Source organism: Taudactylus pleione, unplaced genomic scaffold, assembly GCF_031769625.1.
Source record: "Taudactylus pleione unplaced genomic scaffold, aTauple2 ptg000111l, whole genome shotgun sequence".
Lineage (NCBI taxonomy): Eukaryota > Metazoa > Chordata > Amphibia > Anura > Myobatrachidae > Taudactylus > Taudactylus pleione.
This window is the reverse complement of record NW_028284513.1, coordinates 329,299-355,434: the sequence shown is the minus strand read 5'-3', so window position 1 is coordinate 355,434 and position 26,136 is coordinate 329,299. Positions and strand designations below refer to the sequence as shown.

The following is a 26,136-nucleotide window of genomic DNA, read 5'->3' as shown; positions in this document are numbered from 1 at the left end:
GACATATATAGCCATAACGATAATTGCAATTAAAACAATCCAACTCACCTGCAGTACGCTCACCTCCAACTCCACATGCCGGGTGCCGCAACGGGGCTTCGCACCACCCGTGACGTCATCAAACAGAGTCTCTCACACACCCGTCTCCAACATCCCGGGCAACGCGTCACCAGCAGCAGCCCAGCAACAGAGGAGTCATCAGCCCGTGCCTGTAGGGAGTATTGACAAACAGTATATGTTGCCTAGCAACACTTAAACATATCAAAAAATGTACACAATCAACGTAATTCTCTACTAACAGAGAGACATACATGATTAATGAACTCATCAAATTTATAAACTACATAAAGACATACAGAAACATCTGGAAACTGTTAGCGGCATATGAATAAATCTATCCCAATAGTGATGTGCAAACAAAGCGTATCACTAAATATAATGCAAAACCCACAGTCATATTAATAAATAATCATAAAAAGCCTTATTTATGATATAAGTGACGTATTTAATAGACACCATGACACCAAGGATTAACCACATAAAGAGATTATAGGAAACACTGTAATCCTAGTGTCCCATTTAAACCCCTAGGAGCAATCGTATCTAATGTGAATATCCATTTACTCTTCTTTTTCATTAAAATCTTATTCCTATTCCCACCTCTCAAAAGAGGAGGCACATGATCTATAATCATAAATCTTATGGACGTAACACCATGTTTATATTGCTCACTTACGCCACTATCAATTGCCTGACGTATTGCGGTACGGTGAAGAGCCATCCGCTCTTTTAATTGACGCTGTGTCTTCCCCACATACGACAGCCCACAGGGACAAGTTAGCATGTATATCACATATGTCGTTGAACAAGTCAATGCAAAATTGATTTTATATTTTTTGCCAGTATGAGGATGACAAAAATAGGTACCAAATGACAAAGACCTACATGTCACACATCCCAGGCAACGGAAACACTCAATTCTAGTACTTAAAAAGTGAGTCAATTTTTGTGGTCGACTCAAATTAGTAATATCCAAATTAACAATTTGGTCCCTTATGTTCCTATTCCTCGAAAAGCTTGGTAATAATTTGGAATTATGTAATGCAGGCAGTTCCTTATCAGAACTTACTATTGGCCACCATTGCTTATCACATTTAACTTTGTGTGCTAAATCGATTCACCCAAGGGACACAATTCTTATCCAACATCTTACCCTGCTTATTTCCAGGTAACAGAAGCTCGTCACGTGGAATGCTCAACACCTTATTTTTGATAATATTCAATTCTTGTCGTTTATAACCCCCACAATAACTTTTCTACTATGTCTTGTAAAGCTTGTTCAACCTCATTTTCTTTAGAGGTAATGCGTCTCACTCTTAGTAGCTGAGAATATGGTAACCCTTTTCTTAATGCATAGGGGTGAAAGCTATCATTTCTTAACAAAGTATTTCTGTCAGTTGCCTTCATATATAGGGATGTCTGAAAACATTCCCCATCATACGAAATGTGAACATCCAGAAAATTAATACTAGAGGAGCTTATCTGATATGTGAGTTTTACCAAACTATCGGAGGAATTCTGCTTATCTAGCAACTCAATCAACTCAAAATCAGAGCCCAACCAAAAAATTAGCAGGTCGTCTATAAATCTCAGATATAATGCCACTTCAGATCTTAAGTGCTTATGTTCAAAAAACAAAGATTGCTCAATAGAATTCATGAAGGCATTGGCATACGATGGGGCCACAGAGGACCCCATCGCATACCCAGACACTTGAAGATAGTATTTACCGATAAATAAAAAATAATTTCTGGTCAACACTAACCACAATAACTGTATAAAAAAATCAACAGGAGGACCACTGTATTCAGAATCATCACAAATAAGCTGTCTAACAGCCTCCACACCTGCCCCGTGTGGGATACAGGTGTAGAGGCTGGTAACATCCGCCGTACACATGGTCAATGTGCCCCTATCCACTTTGAAATCCTTAAGTCTTAACAACAAAGAATTAGTGTCTTTCAAGTAAGATGGTAGTCGCTGGATGCAAGGGTTCAATATAGAATCCAGGTATACAGAAATAGGATGGTAGAGTGACCCTCGGGAGGATATTATAGGACGCCCCGGGGGCACTTGTGCATTTTTATGCAGTTTGGGCAGAGTATAGAACAGTGGAGTGATAGGATATTCCACCGACAGTGCTGATTTTAATTCCGCTGAGATGATACCACTCATATTTGTCTGGTTTAATACTCCATCCAATTCGTTCTTATACCCAATAGTGGGATCCCCAACTAGGAGTTCATATGTTGATAAATCATTTAACTGACGATAACATTCATCTTTATACTGTATTAAACTTTGTACCACCACTGCTCCGCCCTTATCTGCATTCCGCACAACGATATCCTTTCTTGCTGATAAGGATTTAAGGGCCAATCTTTCATCCATAGATAAATTATGATGATAATCATGTCCATGAACGGGATAAGAGCCCTCCTGGTCCAATAATCGTATGAATGTCTTTATGGAGGCATTATGGGATGCCGGATCAAATTTAGAGCGTGGGATGATTCTTTTAACAGACTCTGGAACAGAATTACTATTTTGGCCACTTGCAATTGTATTTTTGCCAAAGTGATCTTTTAAGCGCAAGGTACGATTTAACTTATAAGTATCAACCTTCCATTGGAAGGCATCATTACCTTTAGATGGAATAAATGATAAACCTTTAGACAATAGACTATGCTCAGCATTAGATAATGGAGTGTCGGACAAATTAAATACAAGATCATTTATCTGCGAGGTGGTCTTTTGTTTGTTTTGACGTATATTCTGTTTGGACCGCCTCGTCCATGACCATTTGGAGTTTGCACCATTGAACTTGTCTGTGTCCCTAAAGGGAATACCATAGTGGAAGTGCCGGGCTGACTTATTTCAGATTCACTCTGCGAAGTGCTTGAATCATCTGTTGCACGATATCCTGGTTTAAGTTTCCGGTTCTTAAACCCGGCAGTAGATGGTTGCCGGTCATTTTGTGAGGAAGTATTGCTCACCCAGGCATATACCCGTCTCTGTTCATAGTCCAGTTGTACCTTATGTAATTTCTCCTTTTGGAACAATATAAACGTGATTTTATTTTGTTCATTTTGTACAGTGAGTTTATCCATCCACTGGTTACTATTGTTTGTGTATTTTTTCAAAGTCAACTATTTTTTGTTTAATACAATTTAACTCCCTAGTAGACTCTTCGATTATTAACCACAGTAAATCCATCGAGCATTTGTTCAACACTGCAATCCATTTACGGCAAAAATTGATGATATAACGACCAATGGTTGGTGTATTCCTAATGCGAAAACCTCTTGATATTTGCTTGTTACGATAGTAATCGGACAAACTGATGCTATGGTATAAAAAGTCACACTCCTTCTATTTTAATTTAAGTAACCTTTGGAACAAAAATCAGGTGTCTCTGAGCATGTATCATCCTCCAACTTTTGTTTATTTAGGATTGCTTCAGCCTCAACATCTGAAAAGCTTAATGTCTCTCTGGCATCCAAGTTTAAGAATTCCAGCAGTGCATCGGTATCGCCTCCAACTGCCATTATTATCCACACAACTATGCCACCGCAAAAGATGTAAAAAAAAAAACAGTCCCCAGATATCTCAAAAAATATTTGTTTTAAAATGTAAAATGTGTGCTGGTTCACCAGCCGCACAAACAAATAGCTACAGTCTGCTGTATAGTAAATAGAAACTTTTTTGACGTCACGGGCGGTGCGACGCCCCGTTGCGGCGCCCGGCGTGTGGAGTTGGAGGTGAGCATACTGCAGGTGAGTTGGATTGTTTTAATTGTAATTATCGTTATGGCTATATATGTCTGTGTGTGATGATGTTATTGTTGTGCTGCTGTCCCTGACGACGGGGGAAACCTCGAAACGTTGGAATATTAAAGGACCTTTATACTGATGGAAGTCGACTGAGTGCCGTCCTGTGGGATCGTTATATATATATATATATATATATATATATAATGTGTGTGTGTATTTAGATTTTGTTAATTAAAACTCTGTGCACATTCTTTTGTGTACGCTTAACTTTTTTTTAAGAATACTGCACTATATATTATTGTTTTATTTTGTTTATCTGCACTTGTGAAAGTTCCAGGGAAGACCCATGGAGCTGGGATTTGATTCCAGGATTAATCACTATTACAAGCGCTTTTAGCCCAAAGGGCTTCATATATGGTACGTGTGGATTCTATAGAATTTATATGACACTAAGTTGAGTCTCCCATATCCAAAATGCTCTGGACCAGGAGCATTTCGGATTTGAGATTTTTCGATATTCAGAATACCTGGGGTTCCAGCAGTGGGCTTGCGTGGGGCATCGGGCTTGCATTGCTGGGGTCCGGCGGCATCCATGAAGGTGGTGTGGGTGTCCAGCTGCTTCTGCATCGGGGTGCCAGTGGTCCAGCAGCATCTGCATTGGGGTGCGGGGGGCTCTGGCGGCAGGGTGTGGAGTAATCCAACAGGGGTGCGGGAGGGTCCAGCGGTGTCTGCAGGGGGCTCCGGTGCTGTGGAGGAGAAGTAGCCGGTGAGAGAGTGGCTGCAAATCCACTCCCACACCGGCAGTCATTGGACAGTGACCTCAAGCTCTCAAGTCACGTCTTGACGTCACGGCAGTTCTGAAATATTCAGGTTTTTGGAATATTTCGGATATGGGAGATTCGACCTGTATATTTGTGTGTATATATAGATATGTGGGTGTGTATATATAGACTGCTTGTGAATAGTCTGAGCACACCTGTATATTATAAGGAATTTTCAATTTAACTGCACAGTAAGAAAATAAAACCTGTTTTCTTGGCTTTGTTTACAAAATAAACAACTGTTTGAACAATAAGGAACAAAAAAAAAATACTTGTTTTGACTTTTAGGCAAGTTTATTTAGGTAGTTTTAGGTAGTCTGCTTTCATTGAAGTGACGACCTGTAGCTTTGATAAGCGCTTTGCATACCCTTGGCATCCTAATTTTTCCAGCTTTTGGCAATTCATTCAACTCCAGCAGCTTTGAAGAGCCTCCCAGAGGCCCTCAGTGTTTGTGGGCATCTTTTTTCGGACTTCCCTGTCTAGTTCTTCCCACAAAAGCTTGATGGGTGAAACATCTGGTGATTGAGGTGGCCATTCCATTTTTGTTACGACTTGAGCGTCTTCTTTCTTTTGCAAATAATTAGTACACAACTTGGACGTATGTTTTGGATCGTTATCTTGTTGCAAAACGAAGTTCCGACCCACAAGTCGCCTTTCGGAGGGAATCGCATGACGCACTAATATGTTGTGGTACACCTTTTGATCCATTATTCCATCGCTTCTGACTAAGTCACCAACTTGGTTGCCCACGAAAGATCCCCAAACCATCACATTGCCTCCTCTATGCTTAACTGTTGGCGCTACACAGTCTGGGAGAAAGCGCTCACCTGGACGACGACGCACAAAAGCCCGGCGATGCGAGCCAAAAAGTACAAACTTTTTCTTAGGTCCAAAGCACCCTCTTCCTCTGTTCCTCAGTCCAATCCTTATGCTTCTTAGCCCATGCGTACCTTTTTGCTACGTTTGTAGCACGTAGAAGTGGTTTACTTACTGCAACCCTACCACTAAGGCTATATTCTTGCAAGCACCTGGCCACCGTCCTATCGGAAACAGGCTGGGAATTACTTTTCCGCAACTCCCTTCCTAGTTCCGGTGCGGTCAAACATCTGTTACGCTTGCTAGTAGTCACAATGAAGTTGTCCTCATGAACAGTTGTTGTTTTTGGATGACCAGTTCATTTTCTTGTAACGTTTTGACCGGTTTTTGACTTTCATTCAATAGCCCGACTCACGGCCCCAATAGATCCCTTCAACCGTTTGTGGATTTGACGCAAAGAATAACCTTCTTCCCTCAAAACTATGATTTGAGCACGTTTTTCCATACTTAACTCTCAGTTCTTTTTGCCCATTTTTGACTAACTGGAGCTTTCATGAAACTTGTTGACAATTTGGAACGTAAAAAAGCAGCACAATCACACGTTGATAATGTTCGATTATTTCCGATCACTTCGCGCTCACACCAGGGCCGGATTAACAATGGGACGGATGGAGCTGAAGCTCCAGGTTTTGACAGGAAAAAATGTTTTCCTGTCAAAGACTGCCAGCAGCCATCCTCCGGCTCCAGCACTCTCACCTGAGTCCTGAACTCCCTTGCAGATCCGTGCAGGCAGTGTAGTGGCCGACCCTCCCTTCAGCTCTCTCCATATCTGGGGTCCTGACTGAGCCTGTCACTCACACTCACAAGCTCCGCCCCCAGATTACACGAGGAGCTGCTGCTGCCTCATAAAGCCAGGTACTGTGTAAAGTGTTCTATAATGGCTACTTGATAAGTAGCATCGATTAATGTGTGTATACTGTACTGTATGAATGGTGTGTGTACTGTATATGTACTGTGTGTGTAGTGTGTACTGTGTGTGTATGTGTATATGTGGTGGTGTGTCTGTACTGCATGTGTGTAACATTATTATGTGTATAAGTGGCACTGCCACCGTGGGCATTTATTATGTATACTGTACAAGTGGCACCGCTATGGTGGGCATTTATTATGAGTACAAGTGGCACGGCTACTGTGGCCATTATTATAGTATACTCATTTTTTGACACATTTCTGTCGCTTTTCTGGGTTGCATCAATACGGAAATAATATATTTTGTTATTTTTATCATACTCCATTCATACACAAGTAGCACAATGTACGATAAAACAAGCTTCTGTTTGATTTCAGGGCTCATACTTTTGACAAGTACTGTGTGTGTGTGTGTATATATATATATATATATAATATTCCGAAATATGGAATATTCCGAAATACGGAATTATTTTGGCATTACTGAGATAATGAAATCTTTGACGGTTCAATGTACTAAAACTTTATCTAAAGCACAAATTATTTATATTATTGTGCTATTGTATAATATTACCTTCAGGCTGTGTATATAAGGTGTATATGAAACATAAATGAATTTAATTTCTGTACACAAACTTTGCTTGAGTCACAAAATGATTGAAAATATTGTATAAAATGACCTGCAGGCTGTGTGTATAAGGTGTATATAACACATACATTCATCCTATGTGTATATTTGGGTCCCATTTCCAAGATATTTCATTATGATATGCAAATATTCCAAAATACGGAATATTCCGTTATCCAAAATGCCCCTGGTCCCAAGCATTTTGGATATGGGAGACTCAACCTGTATAAAGTTTTTTTTTTTTTTTTTTTTTTTTTTTTACAAACGTACCCAAAATGGTCTTTTTTTTTTTTATTACATTATGTAATTAATGCCTATTTAAGCGTTATTTTACACTTTTTTGTTAAAAACCTAATGAATACGGTTTAAATAGGGCTTTTTTACATAATTTGCTGATAAAAAATAAACAATTTTGGGGAGATTTTTAAAAAAAAATATTAACCAGTTAAGTGGTTAAATAAGACCAATAATGGTGGTCATTTTGAATCAAAAGTTTATTACAACCAGGACAGATCCCCACAGAAATAGGTCTTAGAATGCGTGTTATAGTTTTATTCCTGGCACCATCTGGGAGGTTCCTAGAAGTTGTTTCCTACTTCTAAACCACAGAGCTGTTGTGATCCAAGTGTTTCTGGGCAACAGGATAAGATAATAAGATTACAGTTTAAATTGCTTCATTTTCTCTAAAACACAAATTCTAGATTGAAGTAAGATGCACTCCCAATAATGTAGTATGCTTCTTTCTCATATCTTATACAGATGTGTCCTCATACTGTACATCTAGCCTCCTTGCGCGTTAAACAGCCCTTCTAATGGCGCCATGCCGTGGCGTGACTCAGAAGCACTGAGCTTTATTTTGTGTGACTTTTTACTTTAAAATGCGTCTTATTCACACAGTGATGCGAATAGCTAGCACAAGCAGCTTCTGCTGATTAAAATTACATGCAGCATGCCTATGTTCTGTGCATCTACGGGTGTATCTACATGCGAAACGCTATGTTACAGTGTTACAGCCGCTGACACTTTAATGTAGCATTTCACATGCAGATACACCCTCAGACGCACAGAGAACATAGGCATGCTGCATATCATTTTATTCAGCAGAAGTTGCGTGTGCTAGCTTTTCGCATAACTGTGTGAATAAAGTGAAAGTAAAAAGTCGCACAAAAGACGCTCGGCGCTACCGAGGAATAAGTAGCTCCTGTGTGGTGCGACACGTAGCACATGGAGGATAGATGTATGTGGACCCATCTGTAATATCCTTACAAATTAGCATATCATTGGTTGCACTCAAAGAAAGAGAATATTTTTTTAAACAATTGTTAACTTAGTTTTGCACAGTTACTGTATGTCTGTACTGTACTGTTACTGTACTGTAAATTATATTTCAATTTTGTCTATCAAAATGGAAATGCTTGTCTGCAGCATTATATGTTACATAAAATGTTAAAGTTGATGTATTTGGGACACTACAGACTTTGGCAGGCTTTTGTTTTTCTTACCCAGTAGATTTCTTGACACTCATGCAGAGTTTCTTTACATTCATAGTATTTATTTTTACTGGCACTCGTGTCAAAACCTACAATTGCTGAATTGTTAGTAATAAACACAGGCTTGTCATTTGTTTTTAATCCCATCGTTTGGGATTTTAAGATAATTGATTCCATCCATTCACACGTTTTCTTTGCTACAGTTATTAGTTTCCCACTCTGTTTACTGATCTAACGGCACAGTATTTTATACACACTGTTTGGCATGCAGCTTTCAGGAATGTTTTGTCTGCATGCAAAAAACTATTTCTAAGTTGATTGGTATGAATATTTTTTATTTTGTATGTCTCGTAGAGTCAGATATATCATTCTTTGACTTTTAAGCCAATTGAGTAAATAGCACAAGTCAGAATGTCTGTTGAATTCTATACTCTGCTCCAAATGAAATGGAAACATTCTGAGAATTCTATTGAAAATGTTGTGATAATTAATCACCCCCAATATATTATGTTAAGTGTAAAAATATGTTGGTATGGCAAAAGAAAACTTTGCTGATTGCCAGACTTGTGTTAATGAATGAATACGTAAAACACTGTGATTTGAGCCATTTCCAAGAATATGCTGCCTCACAATAGTACTCTTGAGGATAATAAAAAAAAAATAATCACAAAGCAGTAAAAATGCTGAACATTTTATTTTAATGCTGATGTCCACTAGGTGTGGCCCCTGTTTCATGGTGAATGAAACCTTTGTTCACCAACGTTGATCTATAGTTTTCCAGCGACTTTGCCATATGTCGTATTTACAAAGTCACAATCTCCTCCAGTTTTGTACTCCAAAGTGAAACTTTGAAAACTACATTGGTTTGCTTGGTTCTCCAGCTTTGTTTTATATATTGCAGGGTCTCATGCTCGTGTGTAAAAATACATGTATAGCTTGTATTTTATTGTTAGAAAGCAGTACCTGGTGCATTTAGGAGAAATTCAATTTTCAACTCTTTATGAATGAATAACCGAATATATGGCTACAAGTATATATGGAAGCTTGTTACACATATGAAGATCCAAATGCTGTAAACCAGTGGTTCTCAAACTCTGTCCTCAGGACCCCACACAGGTCACATTTTCCAGGTCAGCCAGCAGGTGCACAGGTGTACTCATTACTCACTGACACTTTTTAAAAGATCCACAGGTGGAGATAATTATTTCACTTTTGATTCTGTGAAGAGACCTGGAAAACATGCAACGTGTGGGGTCCCGAGGACCGAGTTTGAGAAACTTTGCTGTTATCAACCAACATAATTTATATTCATTTCCAGATGCAATGCATCACTTACTGTATCCCATACTGAGACCTTTATACAATTTGTCAGTACTCATTGGTTGACTTCAGATATCCATATAGTCAACCTGAAAGCTATCCAACTTCCTAGTATTCACCATCTATCTGATGATTACTGGATCCATCATAAATAGTTTATGTAAAGTACAGTCTTAAGGGGCATATTTAGCAGAATTTGCATTTTAAATGTGATTGTGATGTGATATTGATTAATATCGCATTGCAATATTAGATACTGCACTCGGGATGACGGCGGTCAAAATGTCGACAGGGGCTCCATAAGTATACTAACCCTCCCTTCCTGAATCCTAACCCTAACACTCCCCATTGGTGCGGAAATCTAACCCTCCCCTCTTAGTGCCTAACCTCCCCAATGGTGCATAAACCCCCTTGCCCACAGCCTAACCCTAACCCCTCCGGTGGTGCCTAAACCTAACCCCATCCGCCCCCACTTTCGTTTATGACGCCAGCTGTCTGGGTTTCTTTTCAGCATCTCAAATGTCCGGATTCTGGTGCCGGTATTCTGGCCGTGGGTCGGAATTCCGGCACAAGGATTTCAACCGCCGGCATCTTAACTACATCCCTTAGATAGTGATTTATCATAATAAAGGCGCCGGGATAGAGCTTGCGAGAACCTCTGTCCTGGAGATGTGTCTGCATCTGGTTTTCGTAATAGTGAAAGCCTTTACTTGCTAAGGCGTGCTCTGCACTTTCTCTGTAAGGCAGTGCAGACGGAGCTTGCAGCCTTTCTCTGATAGGCCAGAGGCTGCTTGATGTTTATAATAGAAAATAAATAAAATTAAAAGCTTACCTGCAGACAGTGATTTCTGATTCGTTAGTGATCTACTTCTGTAACCCAATCAGCTGAGTGTTCACTGCAGCTCAGCTGAACGGGTTACAGAAGCAGCTCCCTCACCGATCCAAGATCCCTGTGTGTGCAGATAAGCTTTTTCTTTATTTTCAATTTTTTTTATACATTTTCTTATCTGACACAGGATGATCAGACGCCAGCTGCAGGCTCTGCTCTGCCTGAGAGATGTCAGGATGGGCAGAGCAGGACTATGGTTATAAGGAAAACTTACCAAAGCTGCTTGGTCTGAATAAATTCTAACAATTGAGGTTTGTTTAATCTATGTTAACTTAATTTCCCATCAGAGATATGGGAAATGCAATCCGCATAAGGAGCTGATGCAAATTTTAGGGCATGGAGATTTTTTTCCTAAATTTGTGTGAAATTAAAATAATGTGAAAAGGGTATGAAAACACCCATTTTCACATTCTTTTAGTAGAAAAAAAAAGATCTATAAATATGCCCCTAAAGACATTTCTTCACAATCCATATACACACAAAATATAGAATTTCCTATACACTAACCCACGACACGCCCTCACTAAGGGGCCTATGTATCAAAGCTTGATGAGAGATAAATATGTGAGAGAAAAAGTATTAACCAATCAGCTCCTAACTGTCAATTTTCAAACACAGCCTATAAAATGTAAGTTAGAAGCTGATTGGTTGGTGATTTATATCTCACAATTTTATCTCTCATCAAGCTTCGATACATAGGCCCCTAATCTTGAAAAGACACACAAATAAAGCTGTACATCTGTCCTAAGTAATATCTAATCCAAATATATAGAATGATACTACTCCATACCAGCAAATCATGTATAACAATGTACTTTACTACATACATGAGTTTTAGTGGCTCATACTTTAGGTATGAGCTGGGCTTCTTTATCATTATTCAATGACCTTTCCACCTTTGGAAAACCCTCCTATCCATGTTGCCAGACCTGGCAGTAGTGAAATATTGAGCCAGATTACATTCACTGTGCGATGTTCAGTCTGGTTCAGTATTGCAGAACAGAAAACTTTAATTCTGCCCTATTAAATAATACTGGACAAATTGAGTCTGCCAGTACTAGGATCTGCAGTGGCTGCATTTTGTAATACTATGTAGTCTGACCAGCAGATTCAGCTAATGGGAGTGATTCCAGGGGAACCCTACAGAATACGAAGAGGCCAGGATATAAAGAGTTGGGGTTGTTGAAAACTGCCCAACCCCTTTTGGCAGGGTCCTGCCATTGCTTTCACCTTAAATAGCCCCTAAACATTGTATAGTCGGATAGTCCACGTGACCGTGGTTTTTCTATTATTCAAACTGGTGAAATCAAAACTTTATATTTTCTGTTTAGAATATAGCTAGTTACATGTGAATTACAGAACTTTTATATTGTAAGCATGATTTTTTTTGTATTTGTTTTAATATGATAAACATGTTTGTAATATTCTGCTTTCCAGAGGCATTTGTAAAATGCATTTGATCATATGGCAATCATTTTCCCTTAACATTCAGCTGTCGAATGATTGCTAATAGTACTAAACCTGTCTGTGACTCATTTCTTTCTCATTGCAGATCCAAGTTCAGCTAGAAACAAAAAAAAAGGTAAGTGTACACATTGATGTCCACACTGGCTTGGTATCTTATAGTCTACTTTTATTTACCTGCGCTGAACTTTTGGTATCACTTGGACCTTGATGATGAAAGCTGCAATGTTGCAACCTGGTCACACAACAAGCATCTTATATATGATGGCATGGATGCAATAGCACATGTGGTTCAAATAGTATAGACGGATTATTTCTACACTAAACATACCTATACTGTAGGAAATGTTTACAGTTATTATCTCAAAATACAAGTTACCAAATGTAACATTAAGGAATATTGATGGAAAAATCAGAACTGAAGATACTGTAGATTGTGATTATAGGATAGTTTAATAACGTGATGCTTGGTATTTGATCCAGTGTGTTTCCAAGCTTCCAATAAATAGGCTGAATAAAGTATCTAATACATAACAGGAGGAGCGTCCACAATACTGGGTTTAGGAAATTCCTTACCCCTCCCCCTCCAATTGTGCATATCCGGTGTATTTTCCATATTAAATGCAGAGTCAATTATTTTGAGTATATTTTTATTTTATTCAAATAGTTTTTTTATTTTGTCTTCAGAAGTTCTGAATTATGGCAAACAAGCTCACAAATTATAATTACTGTGTCATAAACAGATATTAAAACTGAGCAAGTATAAAGAACAAACATGTGTTTTTTTAATTTAAATCATGTCTGTTAATGAGAACTTAACAGAAACAGGAATCTATAAACAATGACAAATTGTCACTCCAAATAATATAACTTGAAAACCTCTTTAGTTAAATTTCTGAGATTGGTAATTATTTGTTTGCAAAGATTCAACTACCTAAAACATTAATCCTAAGGGGAAAAAAGTATACCAGACAACAAACTACGATTATATAGGATTTTTGCCAAATAGTGTTTTCAAATGCTAAACATAGGAATTGGAAACATTTTTTAAAGAGACATTTTGTCCAACCAAATATATGTATGTGAGTTAGTGTTCTTCATTGCTGTTTTGGTTGGAAATGAGTATTTGTTACCATAAACCAGGGCATATTTGGTCAGATTGCTTTGTTGGATACAGTTGCTATCATTATTAGTAGTCGTTTGTCTCTTGTATTCAGTTTTTGATTCATCACCGTGAAACAATGTTCTAAATTGGCAATCACTAGTACACACATGGTATGTTGATGTTACATACTGTAAGTATGTATATGCTTTCACAGTTGTTACATTGTAAAGGTGCCCATCCACTAGAAGATTAAATTGAGCGATATAACGATATCATTCAATCGTATGCAAATCATTTGCAAAAATGTCTAAAACGACCAGCGATGCGCTCTCCCACTGGTCGTTTAGACATCTATCATCGGGCAAACCTGCTGGACAACCTGACGATAATATCAGGTTCAGCATGTTTGAATATGATTGATGTGCCTACACAGAACGACTGCTCGCTCAGTGTAGGCACATCACACACTAACAAACGACTGCACGATTACAATGTCGTAAACGTGCAGTCTTTTGTCTGTCTTCTAGTAGATGGGCAGCATTAGACTTAACCACACACAGTAAAAAGTGCTGCCTCGAGTGTCTGGCTAGTATAGCATTGATTTATTTTGTTTGCTGCAGCTGTAAGAATAAAAAAATAGAACAATGGTGTTAGATGAGCTCTATAGAAAAATGTAATGTAATTTCACTATTCAAACTAAAAACGAGTCCCTTTACATATTTATGTAACCTTGCAATGTGTTTTTTATTTTTAAATATAAATGTGGTAAAAACAATATTTTAATGGTGCCATAGCCATATTAATGGTCTAAGCCAATTGTGTATGTTACTTTTAAATAAATGAAGTAGGTTTATGGAGTGTGAGGGTTTTGCCATCACAGCACACTGTCCAAGGAAAATAATTTGTTCATGGAATGTAAAATAATTTTTATATCATTTAGGGGGTATTTATCAAAGCTTGGAGAGAGATAAAATTGTAAAGGCAGGTATCCACTACCCGATTAAACAGAGCAACTGAACGATAACGACATCGTTATCATTCAATAGCTCGTAAATCAGGCATGCAAATGTCGGAAACGACCAGTGATGCGCACTCCCGCTGGTCATTTCCGACATCAGTCATCGCCTGAACATGCTGGTTAATCTGCCAATAACGTCGATTGACCATGTTCGGGGATGATGGAGGGTGTCTACACTGAACGACTGATCATTCAGTGTAGGCACTGCAGGGGATGGGGAACGATGGTACGATTACAATGTTGTAATCGTACTGTCTTCCTTGGATCGGGTAGTGGATGTGCGGCATAAGAGATAAAGTACTAACCATTCAGTTTTTAATTAACATTTTACAGACTGTGTTTGAAAAATGACGGTTAGGAGCTGATTGGTTGGTACTTTGTCTCTCACAATTTTATCTCTCTCCAATCTGATAATTACTCCCCTTAATGCTTCACAATATTTGAATGTTGGTATCGCTAATACCTTTTTCAGACATAAACCAAAAACCTGGGTTTTTGCACGTGAACGTGCATCAACCCAGGTCTGGCATATGTCTGAAAGGTCCGAGCTGTGTTGACAGCCCCAGGTCTGCAACCCTGGTTGCTATCGGTTTTTCCCGGGACTTGCAACTCGTGTCGACGACTCTGCTGATGTCTGAAAAGTGCGACTTGGGCCTTGATGACAGTAGCACTTGGAAATGACCTAATTTCCAAGTTCCCACAAAATGCCAGAAGACCTGGGTCACTGGAAGACCCAGGACTGGTGTGAAGGATGATGACCCGGGAATAACCCGGGTTGTTACCCATGTGTAAAAGGGGTAACCCCGGCTTTAACCCATGTTCAGTGTCCCCGGTCCGAGCCATGTTGAAGCCGGGATTTTATATCTGAAAGGGGTTTTAGTAGCTGACTGTGACTGAGCGATGTTTGCGTATAGTCAATTCTTGAAAATTATAAAACCTAAATCTTGATGATGATTTACCTTCTTAATAGTCTGTTAGAGGCAGACATTAAAAAAAAAATAGAAGTTTTAAATACATTTTATATTAATCTCCATGCCATATTCATGGTGTGGATCAAGCGATTATCAGATCTGAAGACTTTATCTGTAGACGGTGAAGAAGTGTATATATTTGTATTGTTAATCCAATCCATGGCATATTTGTAGTTTGCTGCTAGGTTATATTCTTTGATATTAGTATTACTCCCTCAAAGTTTGAGTGATTGCTGAAAATGAAGCAAGGAAGCTCTATTCTTCATATTGTTTAAGGAAAATAATTTAAAATAGATTTCCATGGCTCTACCTGTTTTATTGATGCCAACATATATACATAATTGTTCCCTTTGCTCTGTTATAGACGCATCAAATACAGTATGTGTGCTTTATACATAACTGGAGCTAAGAACAAAGTACATACAACTGTCTACTCATACACCTGCAGTGGAAGACACCTGTCGTGAGTGAGGAGCGTCAAGCAGTGTAGTGTTTCTTCTGCATGTTTTTTACTCAAATGTGCGTCTTAGTCGCGAGGCAACAAAACCACTTCACGGGACTGCAATGATTAATTTTATATGCAACACTTTTATATCTGTGTGAGTCTGCTTCCGTACAACAGAACTTGGCGTGAAAAAAAACCTGCAGCCACTGTATCGTAACACTTTGTATACAGATGTACAAGTGACGAGTATGACATTAATCAGTGCAATCTCGTGAAGCGGTTTTGTCGCATTGCATTGTGACTCAGGGATCTACGTACTAAGCAGTGTTAGAAGACAGAGTGAAAAGTGATAAGGTGCCAGCCAATCAGCTCACAACTGTCATCTCACAGGCTGTGTTTGAAAACTGACAGTTGGGAGCTGATTGGATGGCACCTTATCACTTTCTTATCAGTTTTCACTCTGTCTCCTAACACTGCTTAGTAAATAGACCCCCTATACACATATTCCAGCTAAAAACACACTCTGTGCAAGCCAAGTTGCACAGCACCTAGGGAGATGTACTAAGCTCTGAAAAGTGATAAACTGGAGAGTGATAAACGACCAGCCACTCAGCTTCCAACTGTCATGTTACAGGCTGTGTTTCAAAAATGACAGCTGGGAGCTGATTGACTGGTGGTTTATCACTCTCCAGTTTTTCACTTTTCAGAGCTTAGTACATCTGGCCTGGTGCGCTGAGAAGGGCTGTTTGGCTCTACTGCAGTAGTAGTGTATGAGGACACATCTGTACATTTTGGTTTTCAAAGTGTTTGTTTTCTGATATAACGTGACTACACAAGACCTTTAAGGACTTGGTGATAGGTTTCTTTTTGTTTGATTTTCAGTGGGGTAATTGACTGGAGATGTTGTAAAGAAACATCTATATTTTTCTATCTTTCCATTGTTGACATTCCTTTGTACAACATGATTTCCTTTCCTGACCACTTTATGGAATCAGCCTGGTTCCAACAATTGTTGAACATATTGTACAATTATACATGTTTATTAACTTTCCCCGATCTAAGTATGACATGCATTTGTCCTCCAGCAATTCAAGTTTATTGCATTGAATCATTGCTTTGTCTCTTCAATAATTATTCCTCTTCTTTTCATTAGTAGAACAGGAAGAGTTGCACATAATTTACATTATAGAAATGTCTTTATTATTGACAAATTTAACACTTCTGACAATCTGTTTTAATTTTCTTTCATACTATAGGTGTATACTAATAATTTTACACAGCTCTAATGCCGAGTATACACAAGATAATGTCTAGTGTGTACCGACCTTGTTAGCGACGGGATCCGGCAGGGTGCCGGCATCGGCAAGTGCATACACACTTGCCGATACCAGCGGCGACGGCGGGCGCCTTGCTGCGTTCGACAGCATGGCCCCCGCTGACGATATCACCCATCGGACAGTTAGTCGTGATATTATTCTAGTATCTAGAACTTTATGGGCAGCCTCAGAAAATGTGTGCGTAAAAAAATGTTCCTGTGTGATCTCCCTTTCCCCAACACAGTTTACAAATTGGCTGTAAATACTGATGTAGTTAGAAGGACCATTTGCTGTGTAGTGTAAATTGTATACACATTTTCTTTGATGGTGATTAAGTTTTGGATATGCATTGCTCAACAAGGGATCATTCCTTCTGATCCAAAGTAATTCTCACATTTTGTTCCCATGCCTTTTTTTTTTTAAATGATTCCTTGAGATGAGTATTAAGGGAAAGTATTATGCCATATAATAAATAGTTTGCTGCCTCCCAGCACTGTATTGAGTTAGACGTGGGCAATTTTGTTGGTACCCTTAGAGCTCATTGAAACAATGCTTCATTCCTCCTGAAAAATGATTAAATTAAAAGCTATTTCCTCATGTACCAGTATAACCGCATGATTTTGGTATGTGACAGAATAAAGCAAAGAAACTGTGAAAGAGATACATCATTGCTTATTCCATTTTCTAAAAAGGCCTGAACAGATCTCGTAGTAACCCTAAAGAAAAGATAGTAAATAATTGGATTATAGGGTAATTCCATGCCAAATCATTACAAAAAAAGTAACTTTTCATCCCGACCGTCTCAGATTTTCATGAAATTTGCTAGGATGGTAGACAGCATAAAGTAACTTTCATACAGTATGTAAAATTTTAGCCCTCAGTGATACACGGTGTTCATGCTACAAGGTTACAAACATGACAAAAAATGTTAAATTTATGCTTGCCAGGTCAATTAAAACGAATCACAACTTTGCTTCTGATGGTTGTAGAATAGTTTTGTTGGTCTTGTTTTGAAGCTAAGGAACCATCATTTTCATAAAAATAGTTTTATATTTAAATATTGACTTTTACATTTCAAGGTCACATGTGACCTTTGACCTTGAATATCTAAAAAGTGTATGTTTAATTTTTTTGTACATAAATACAATCTCTCTTTAGTGTAAGTTTCATTTTGGGAAGCCTTTGGGAACAGGAGTAAAAAAAAATAAGTACGGCAGTTGACCTCTTCGTGTACTAACCATGCAACTGGCAAGTTCAGACTTGTTTTGTAGTGTCTCTCTCTGTGCTCTAGGGATGATCATTTTCCATCAATGGCACCATCAGTATAACCATTGATGGTACATTAACAATCTATGGTGAATCAACAATGGTTTGCACCACTCGATGGGCACCGCTGACGAGTGTCTGGAAAGCTGCGGGCTAGTAAAAAAAACAGGGTACAGGGCTTAGGTGGCGGGGCTTAGCAGACAGCCAGGGGGCGGGAAGGAGATCACTTCCTGAGAGGATTTTTGAATAGACATCCATTAGTGGAAGAAATAAACCTTTCATTGCATATACAAACCGTTCCTGAGGTAAGCTGTTCCCTAAACGGGGGAGTGCTTAAAGTTAACCATTCACATAGGAGCTGCATGAGGACATTATAATCACACAGCCTTGTATAGGAACCAGATCCAGCGCTTGATGGTCTTCTCATGTGTTTTATTGACTTTGTGTTAGGGGTGGTGATCCTGAGTTGGACACTTGTGGTTGGATTAAGAATACGCAGGTTATATATATGAATTTGTATACAAGGTATGTAAGTGTCTGATTGCACCATCCAACGCTTTTTGAGCGACCGTGGAAGAAGACCCAGGCCGACTCCACTTTTGAAAAAACAACATGAAAACTCCAGAATGGAATTTTCTATCATTCATATTGACAAGCCATGATACTTCTGGTAGGATGCCCTTTGGACAGATGAGTCAAAACTGGAGCTTTTTGGCAAGTCACATCAGCTATATGTTCACAGATGAAAAAAATTTAGCTTTCAAAGAAAAGAACACCATACCTACTGTGTAACATGGAGGAGGCTTAGCTATGTTTTGAGGCTGTTGCGCTGCATCTGGCATGGGCTGCCTTGAATCTATGCGGGGTACAATGAAATCTCAATATTGTCAAGGCATAATGAAGCAAAACATACTGCCCAGTGGGCCTGATTCAGAGGTTTACGCAAAGCCTATTTTTTCGCATATAGAGCAATTGTTTGATAATGCGCATCCAATTTTCCTGGAGTAACCCTTCTTAGATAATTTATTACATTTCCTATTTTGTGATATTATATACACTTGATCATTGTTTTCCTTTTCTGTTCTATGCCTTAAGCCGGGTACATGGGAAGCAATCGGGAAGCCGACTGCCTATATACCGGCAGTCGGCTTCCCGACTCTCTTATCCCGGCAAGGGTGAAATGCCGGGCGTCTAGATGTAGACGCCCGCATTTCCCCGACGCCGGGAGACCGGCGCCCGGCATCACGATCGTAGTGATGCCGGGAGCCGCGAGCGCACAGCCGCGGGGTGGGAGGGTTAGGTTTAGGGCTCCCGGGGGGGACTTAGGGTTAGGTACCCCCCCGGGAGGGTTAGGCTAGGGGGAGGGAGGGTTAGGCACTGAAGAGGGTTAGGAGGGACTTAGGGTTAGGCACCCCCCTGGGAAGTTAGGGTTAGGAGGGAGGGTTAGGCACTGAAGAGGGGGGATTAGGGTTAGGCACTTGGGGGGGGAAGTTAGGGTTAGGCACCCCTAAGGAGGGTTAGGGGGATTAGGTTAGGTTAGTGGATACTTACCTATCCACGATCGGGATTTCCAGCGCTGTCGGGCTTCCGCTGCGTCGCACTCTGCTCCTGTCGGGCTGCCGCTGACGGGAATCGAACCGCCGGCCATGCGGCCGGCGGTATTTCATACCCATTCCGGGTACACCCCTAGCAGATATACAGTATCTGCAGATCGGGTACCATCATCTTCCAGGCACCCGAGGGTCCCGGTGGCCGGGGGTGCACACCCTCCCTGTGGCTGCCACTGCATGTGTACGGGCGATCGGCTGATTACCCGTACACACTTGCCGATGGACTGATATGTCTGCAGATATATTTGTTCAGAAGGAGCCAGACTATTAACATTTATACAAGAATTCACAGTAGCTTCCTCAATAAATAATTCCCAGTCCATAAATTCAAGCCTGCAGCTTAGGCATTGCTCCTTCAGGCCAAATACTAGCATGGTTAATCACTGACTTAACTCTTTTAGCCAGTGGATCAGATTTAGGTACCAAAAACAAAGAAGAGTGGTCTGACTGACCAAAAGGGGGGCACAGAATAGATTTAATGTATTTTATGTTTGAATTTACATAGTCATTTGTATCATGACCACAAATAGAAATGTCCACGTTGAACTTGGGGAACACAGACTTCAGATTGTCATGATTAAAGTCCTCAGCAATAATAAATATACCCTCTGGATGGGCAGTCTGTTGATTGTAATTGACTTTAAACAGCCCATTCAGAGATATTTTAATAGTTTGGGGAGGAATGTAACCTGCAACCAAAAAGACCACTGTAAAATCACGAAGCAGATAGAACGGCCTGCACTGTAAAATTGAAAACTCCAGATAAACAGAACAATGGTTTCTAAATAGCTTAATGTTTGTGTACTAGTCGTTATTGATGGATGTGCACTAATCTGAACCCAGCAAACATCAGCTGGAGCAGTTTGCTCTGGAAGAGTGGTTGTCAGGTGCAGAAGTCTCATTGAGAACTACAGAAATTGCATGATGCACATATCGCCCGGTACTTCACGTAACGTATGTATGTGTGCTCCCATTAACGTACATTACAATAAAATGCTTATTGCGGAGTTTGCGTGGTAATTATTGCTGGTAATACCCGCGTTAAGTGTGGGTGAAAATTGGGAAATCAGTTTGTAAGTGGCCAAAAACAGTGTATGTAGGTTTTTTTTAAATGTTACAAATGGCTGTCATGGACATTTTTCAAAAACAGTGAAAAAAAGATAGAAAACAAGTGTTTTTCTGCAAAATAAAAATTCTAGATAAATTTGAGGTGTATATAAAAATGCCTGTAAGTACAGTGCATCCGGAAAGTATTCACAGCGCGTCACTTTTTCCGCAGTTTGTTATAGTACAGCCTTATTCCAAAATGGAATAAATTAATTTTTGTCCTCAAAATTCTACACACAATACCTCATAATGACAACGTGTAAAAAGTTTTTTTGAGATTTTTGCTAATTTAATTAAAAAAAAACTAAGAAATCACACGTACATAAGTATTCACAGCCTATGCTCAATACTTTGTTGATGCACCTTTGGCAGAAATTACATCCTCAAGTATTTTTGAATATGATGCCACAAGCTTGGCACACCTATCTTTGGGCAGTATCGCCCATTCCTCTTTGCAGCACCTCTCAAGCTCCATCAGGTTGGATGGGAAGCGTCAGTGCACAGCCATTTTCAGATCTCTCCAGAGATGTTCAATTGGACAAAAATGAATTTATCCCACCTGCAGGCTTAAAAACATGTAATTATTGGTGAAATCAAACTTAAAAACTTCTAAGTGTGTAATCATTAAGGATCATTAAGGTTCTGAACCATGTCTCTGCATTTATATCTTTTAAAATAGGGATTTTCCCCAATTTTTCACCTGCACTGGGGGTCCTGAAAAAAAAGAAGCGTTTACTCCATGTCAGGACTTTGGCTATTTCAGTACATAAAGATAAACTACACTTGCCGAAGTTCCATTGTGGTCGTGTGCAGAGAGTTAAAGTGATCATCTGTTTCTCAGATGTCGTCAGGTTGTTGGATTCCTTGATTGCTTATTATTCCAAACCTGATTCTATTTGGGTCACATGTTCTGAACTTCCTATGGATCACAGACCTCTAGTATAAAGCCTGTTAACTAACTATACCTCATTGTCTGTGCAACGTTACTTTCAGGTCTTCCTTGGACTCCTGCCAGATCCCCGCTGTGCCTGGTGTATGCTGTGGACCTCGCTACATTCCTGCTCTTGTTCCGGTTCAAGTTCTGATACAGGTTATCAGCTGCACTACAGAGCTCAACACTATTTGGTTTACTTGTTATTATTGACTCATACGGACACTGGGGTTACTCCTACAGTTATCAACTGCACCTTACCGGAACCCCATTACGCCGCAGGGCTCAACCCTGCCCCGGACCTTCATTACGGCGCAGGGCTCAACCCTGCTCCGGACCTTCATTACGCCACAGGGCTCAACCCTGCTCCGGACCTACATTATGCTGCAGGGCTCAACCCCGCTCCTGACCTTCATTACGTCTCAGGGCTCAACCTTGCTCCGGACCTTCAATCTGCCACAGGGCTCAACCCTGCTCCGGATTTTCTTCCTGCTGCAGGGCTCCACCCTGTTCTGGATCTCCATCACGTCTCAGGGCTCAACCGCGTTCTGGACCCTCATCACGTCTCAGGGCTCAAGCCAGTTCCGGACCCTCATCACGTCTCAGGGCTCTACCCTGTTCCGGATATTCATTATGTCTCAGCTTAACCTTGTTCCGGATCTTGTTAAATCTCAGGGCTCAACCCTGTTCCGGACCTCCGTCACGCTACAGGGCTCAACCCTGTTATTGACATCCATCCTATCCTGAGGCCCTAGCCTCAAGTCGGACTCGGGGTTTCACCCCACACCAGTTCAGTGTGTACTTCGAATTTTGTTTCTCACAGGGGCACACCCCTGCACCTGGTAGTGCATGTCATGAACCTTGTGTTATTGAGATTTAATGTGGAACTTTGCCATACAGTTTTTGTTCTTGAATAAATTCTATTCACTTTTATTTCATGCTAGTGATATTTCATGAAAAGGTCATTCATAAAATCACCTCAGTTCATACTACCTAGTAACCCTGACTCTTCCCAGGAGTCTCAAGTGTCTGTAGCCGTGACACTCCAATAAGGAATTGACGCACATTTATAATTGAATAACTTCAAAATCAAGTCTCTCGTAACAAGTTAAATTTTCAACTGTTTTGAACGCCGGGATACTGAATGCTAGCATCTCATACCCATCCCATTGTCACATCTGAATGAAGAGTACTCTGAATAACAACATTTCTACATCAGGATCCATAGGGTATCCACAGGATTCCTTGGGGTATTGATGATGACATCAGGCATCGGACACCACAGAGTTAAATTTTCATCCTCCCAGGATGCACTAGGGTCCCTCTCCTATACCCCACCCCCGAGCCAAGGCATCTCAGTTTCGTTGGTGTCTGGCCAGGAGTCTGATCACTTGCACGTAGAGTGGGGCTATAATGGCCCCTGAAGTTTTCTACAAGCAGCTGTGGCTGCACAAATAAGCTGTACAGCATGGACAGTTAGTACTGACGTCCATGCTGTCGCTCCTACACCCCGCCGGACCAGAATGCCGGTACTGATCCGGGGATGCTGGTAGGTATCTGGGGTCACAGCTAGCTGTGACCTCGGATTACATGGACTGTGGCCGGATTCAAGGGGGCAGGTAAGCGGCAGGGTCCCGCGAAGGGTACACACCGGTAACACAGTCCTGTAGGTCTCCAGGCATGGGGCTCCCTGGGGACAGGCTGCGCATGGAGCCAGGTATTAACCTGCGCTTCCACTAGACCACCAGGGACAGCAGGCCGCAGCATGTGCGGTACAGCACGGTGTCCCAGGGGTTAATAGCATGCCAGGGGAGCGCGCCTTCCCTGTCTAACAGCCGACGCCTCCCCTGCTGCACAGTGCCTTTCCACAGCGGTCTGGCGGGCTGTGTCAGCACTCCTCTCCCGGGCCCGCCTCCTCTCTGCTCCTTGGCGGCCATTTTCTAATGAAGTGTGCAAACGCTGCTGGACGTTGATTACAGGTGGCATCGCAGTCCGTGTCCCCCTGCATACCTCTCCTCCAGAGTAAAGGTCAGAGTATGCTGCACTGTTTCCTACCAGGCTCTGTGTCTGCATAGTTGATCTCAGTGCTGATAGTGTAGGGATTTATTTCTGCACTGTATGTGACTTAATGCTAGCGCTGTCTGCCTGTACTTTCACTTCTGACTGTCAGCCATTTTACTATCCCTGTTCTTCTGCAAAAGCACTTGTGGTGCGGTGTTGCAGGGTATTCATTGCCTCACAGTAAAACTTGTCTGTGAGAGGAGTCACATACACTCATCGTGTCTGAGCGTGAACGTGAATTTCCTCTCCAGCTAAAGTGTACCGCATGTACTGTACCAATAGCGGAGGGTGAGGGGCACACTGAAGGTTTATGTCAGACATGTTATATAATTTCACGCCTGATTTCTGTAACTGCGCCTGTGCAGGAACCGCCCTGGGCTTGTTTTGCTAAGGCACTTTCAACCCTTGTGGGCCAGCTGGCGACGCCCCCTGCATTTCCCCAAATGGGGTTATCGCAGCAGTCAGTAGGGTCATCACCTATGCAGGAGTTCCCTAGACAGCTGATGGTATCCCAGTGTCTCCCATTTTCGCTCCCCCCCCCCCCAGGTCTCCCAGGAACCTGCATGGGTAAACTCATTGTCCAATACGGTACAGCACCTGACGGACGTTTTACAGGGAGAGTCGTCATTGTGGCCTGCTAAGTGGCCTTTAATGTTTCAGACAGCTCATTATAATGAGGATGACATAACGTCTGATGACAGGGAGATTTTTGACCTCTCAGACCATGAGCTCCCTCGTACTAAGGAGGTGGAGTCCAAGTCTAAAATATATATACCTGGCCTTATACGGGCAGTCCGTGCGGCCTTGGTTATTACAGATGATGATCCCCCCCGTGGCCAAATCTAAATATGCCTTCTTTAAGGATATTAAGGGTGATGCCACTGTATTCCCTCTGTCTGGTCAGTTAGTGGATCATTTAGAGGAGGCGTGAAAAAATCCAGGTAGGCGGTAACCAGCCTCAAAAATGTTTGGCTTTTGCATACCCCTTTGCGGATAATTATTTTTCCAAATGGGCAACTCCTCCACAGGTGGATTCTCATGTCACACGCCTAGTGAGGAGTGCTACATTGCCCATGCCCTCCATGTCCTCCTTAAAGGATGGTACGGATCGCAAGGTGGAAATAAGCCTGAAATCCATTTATTACCTTGTGGGGGGGGGGCATCCAGACCGGCAATGGCCGTGTGCTGGGTTGCCAGAGCCATGGAGCATTGGGCTGATAGCTTGGAGATGTCTCTAGATGCTGACTCATCACCTGAGCAGGTGGAGTTAGTGGGTAACCTCAGAGACTCAGCTACATACATTAATGAGGCAGCCTTAGATATAGGGCTTCTCACTTCCAGAATCTCCTCAGCAGCAGTGGCTGTGCGCCCTTTAATGGACAGGTCCTGTTTGGCCCTGATCTGGACAAAATTGTGGCCACTCTGGCAGCAGCTAAGTCTGTGTGTCTGCATCGGCGACAGTCCCATCAGGGTCTGGTACTTCGTCCTTTCGGCCCTATAGGGCCCGGGGTAAGTTCAAAGTGCAGTCCTTTCCTAGACAGGCAGGGGCCAAGGAATCTGCCAAGCTAAAGAAGCCCTTAGGACGATAAGCCATTAGCCTGATGAGACAGGCCTACCCTTGGGGGACCCCAAAGTGGGAGGCCGGCTTCTTCAGTTCGCCCAGTGCTGGTGTCTCACAACTGTAGACACTTGGGTAAGAGAATTGGTCTCTCAGGGGTACGCTCCCTCCTACCAGCGGAGGCCTCCAAAACCGATTTTTCACCACGGGCCTTCAGTCAGGCCAAGACATGGCCCGGGAATTCCGGAAGGTGATCCACTCTATGCTCCAGGCTGGAGTTATAGTACCGGTCCCATTGTCCCAGAGAGGATCTGGGTATTACTCCATTCTTTTTCTGGTACAGAAACCCAATGGGTCTTACAGGCCCATCCTCAACCTCAAATCACTCAACAAATTCTTGAGGGCTCCTTGGTTCAGGATGGAGACCCTGCATTCCAACATTTTGGCGATGGAGCCAGAGGATTTTATGGTGTCGCTAGATATTCAGGATGCTTACCTGCATATTCCCATTGTCTCAG

The 26,136-nt window shown here is 41.3% G+C and overlaps 1 protein-coding gene across 5 annotated transcripts in view; it reads left to right on the top strand.

Annotated features, from left to right (window-relative positions):
- Nucleotides 1-26,136, top strand: part of EDA (ectodysplasin A) — a 293,287-nt gene that overhangs the window by 217,658 nt on the left and 49,493 nt on the right. For 4 of the 5 annotated variants that reach the window (XM_088471167.1, XM_088471164.1, XM_088471166.1 and 1 more), the window contains exon 3: nt 12,319-12,348. The exons of the other annotated variant lie outside the window; for it this stretch is intronic. In XM_088471167.1, the coding sequence (XP_088327293.1) occupies nt 12,319-12,348 (30 nt within the window). The remainder of the gene's footprint in view (nt 1-12,318; nt 12,349-26,136) is intronic. 5 annotated transcript variants of the gene reach the window in all.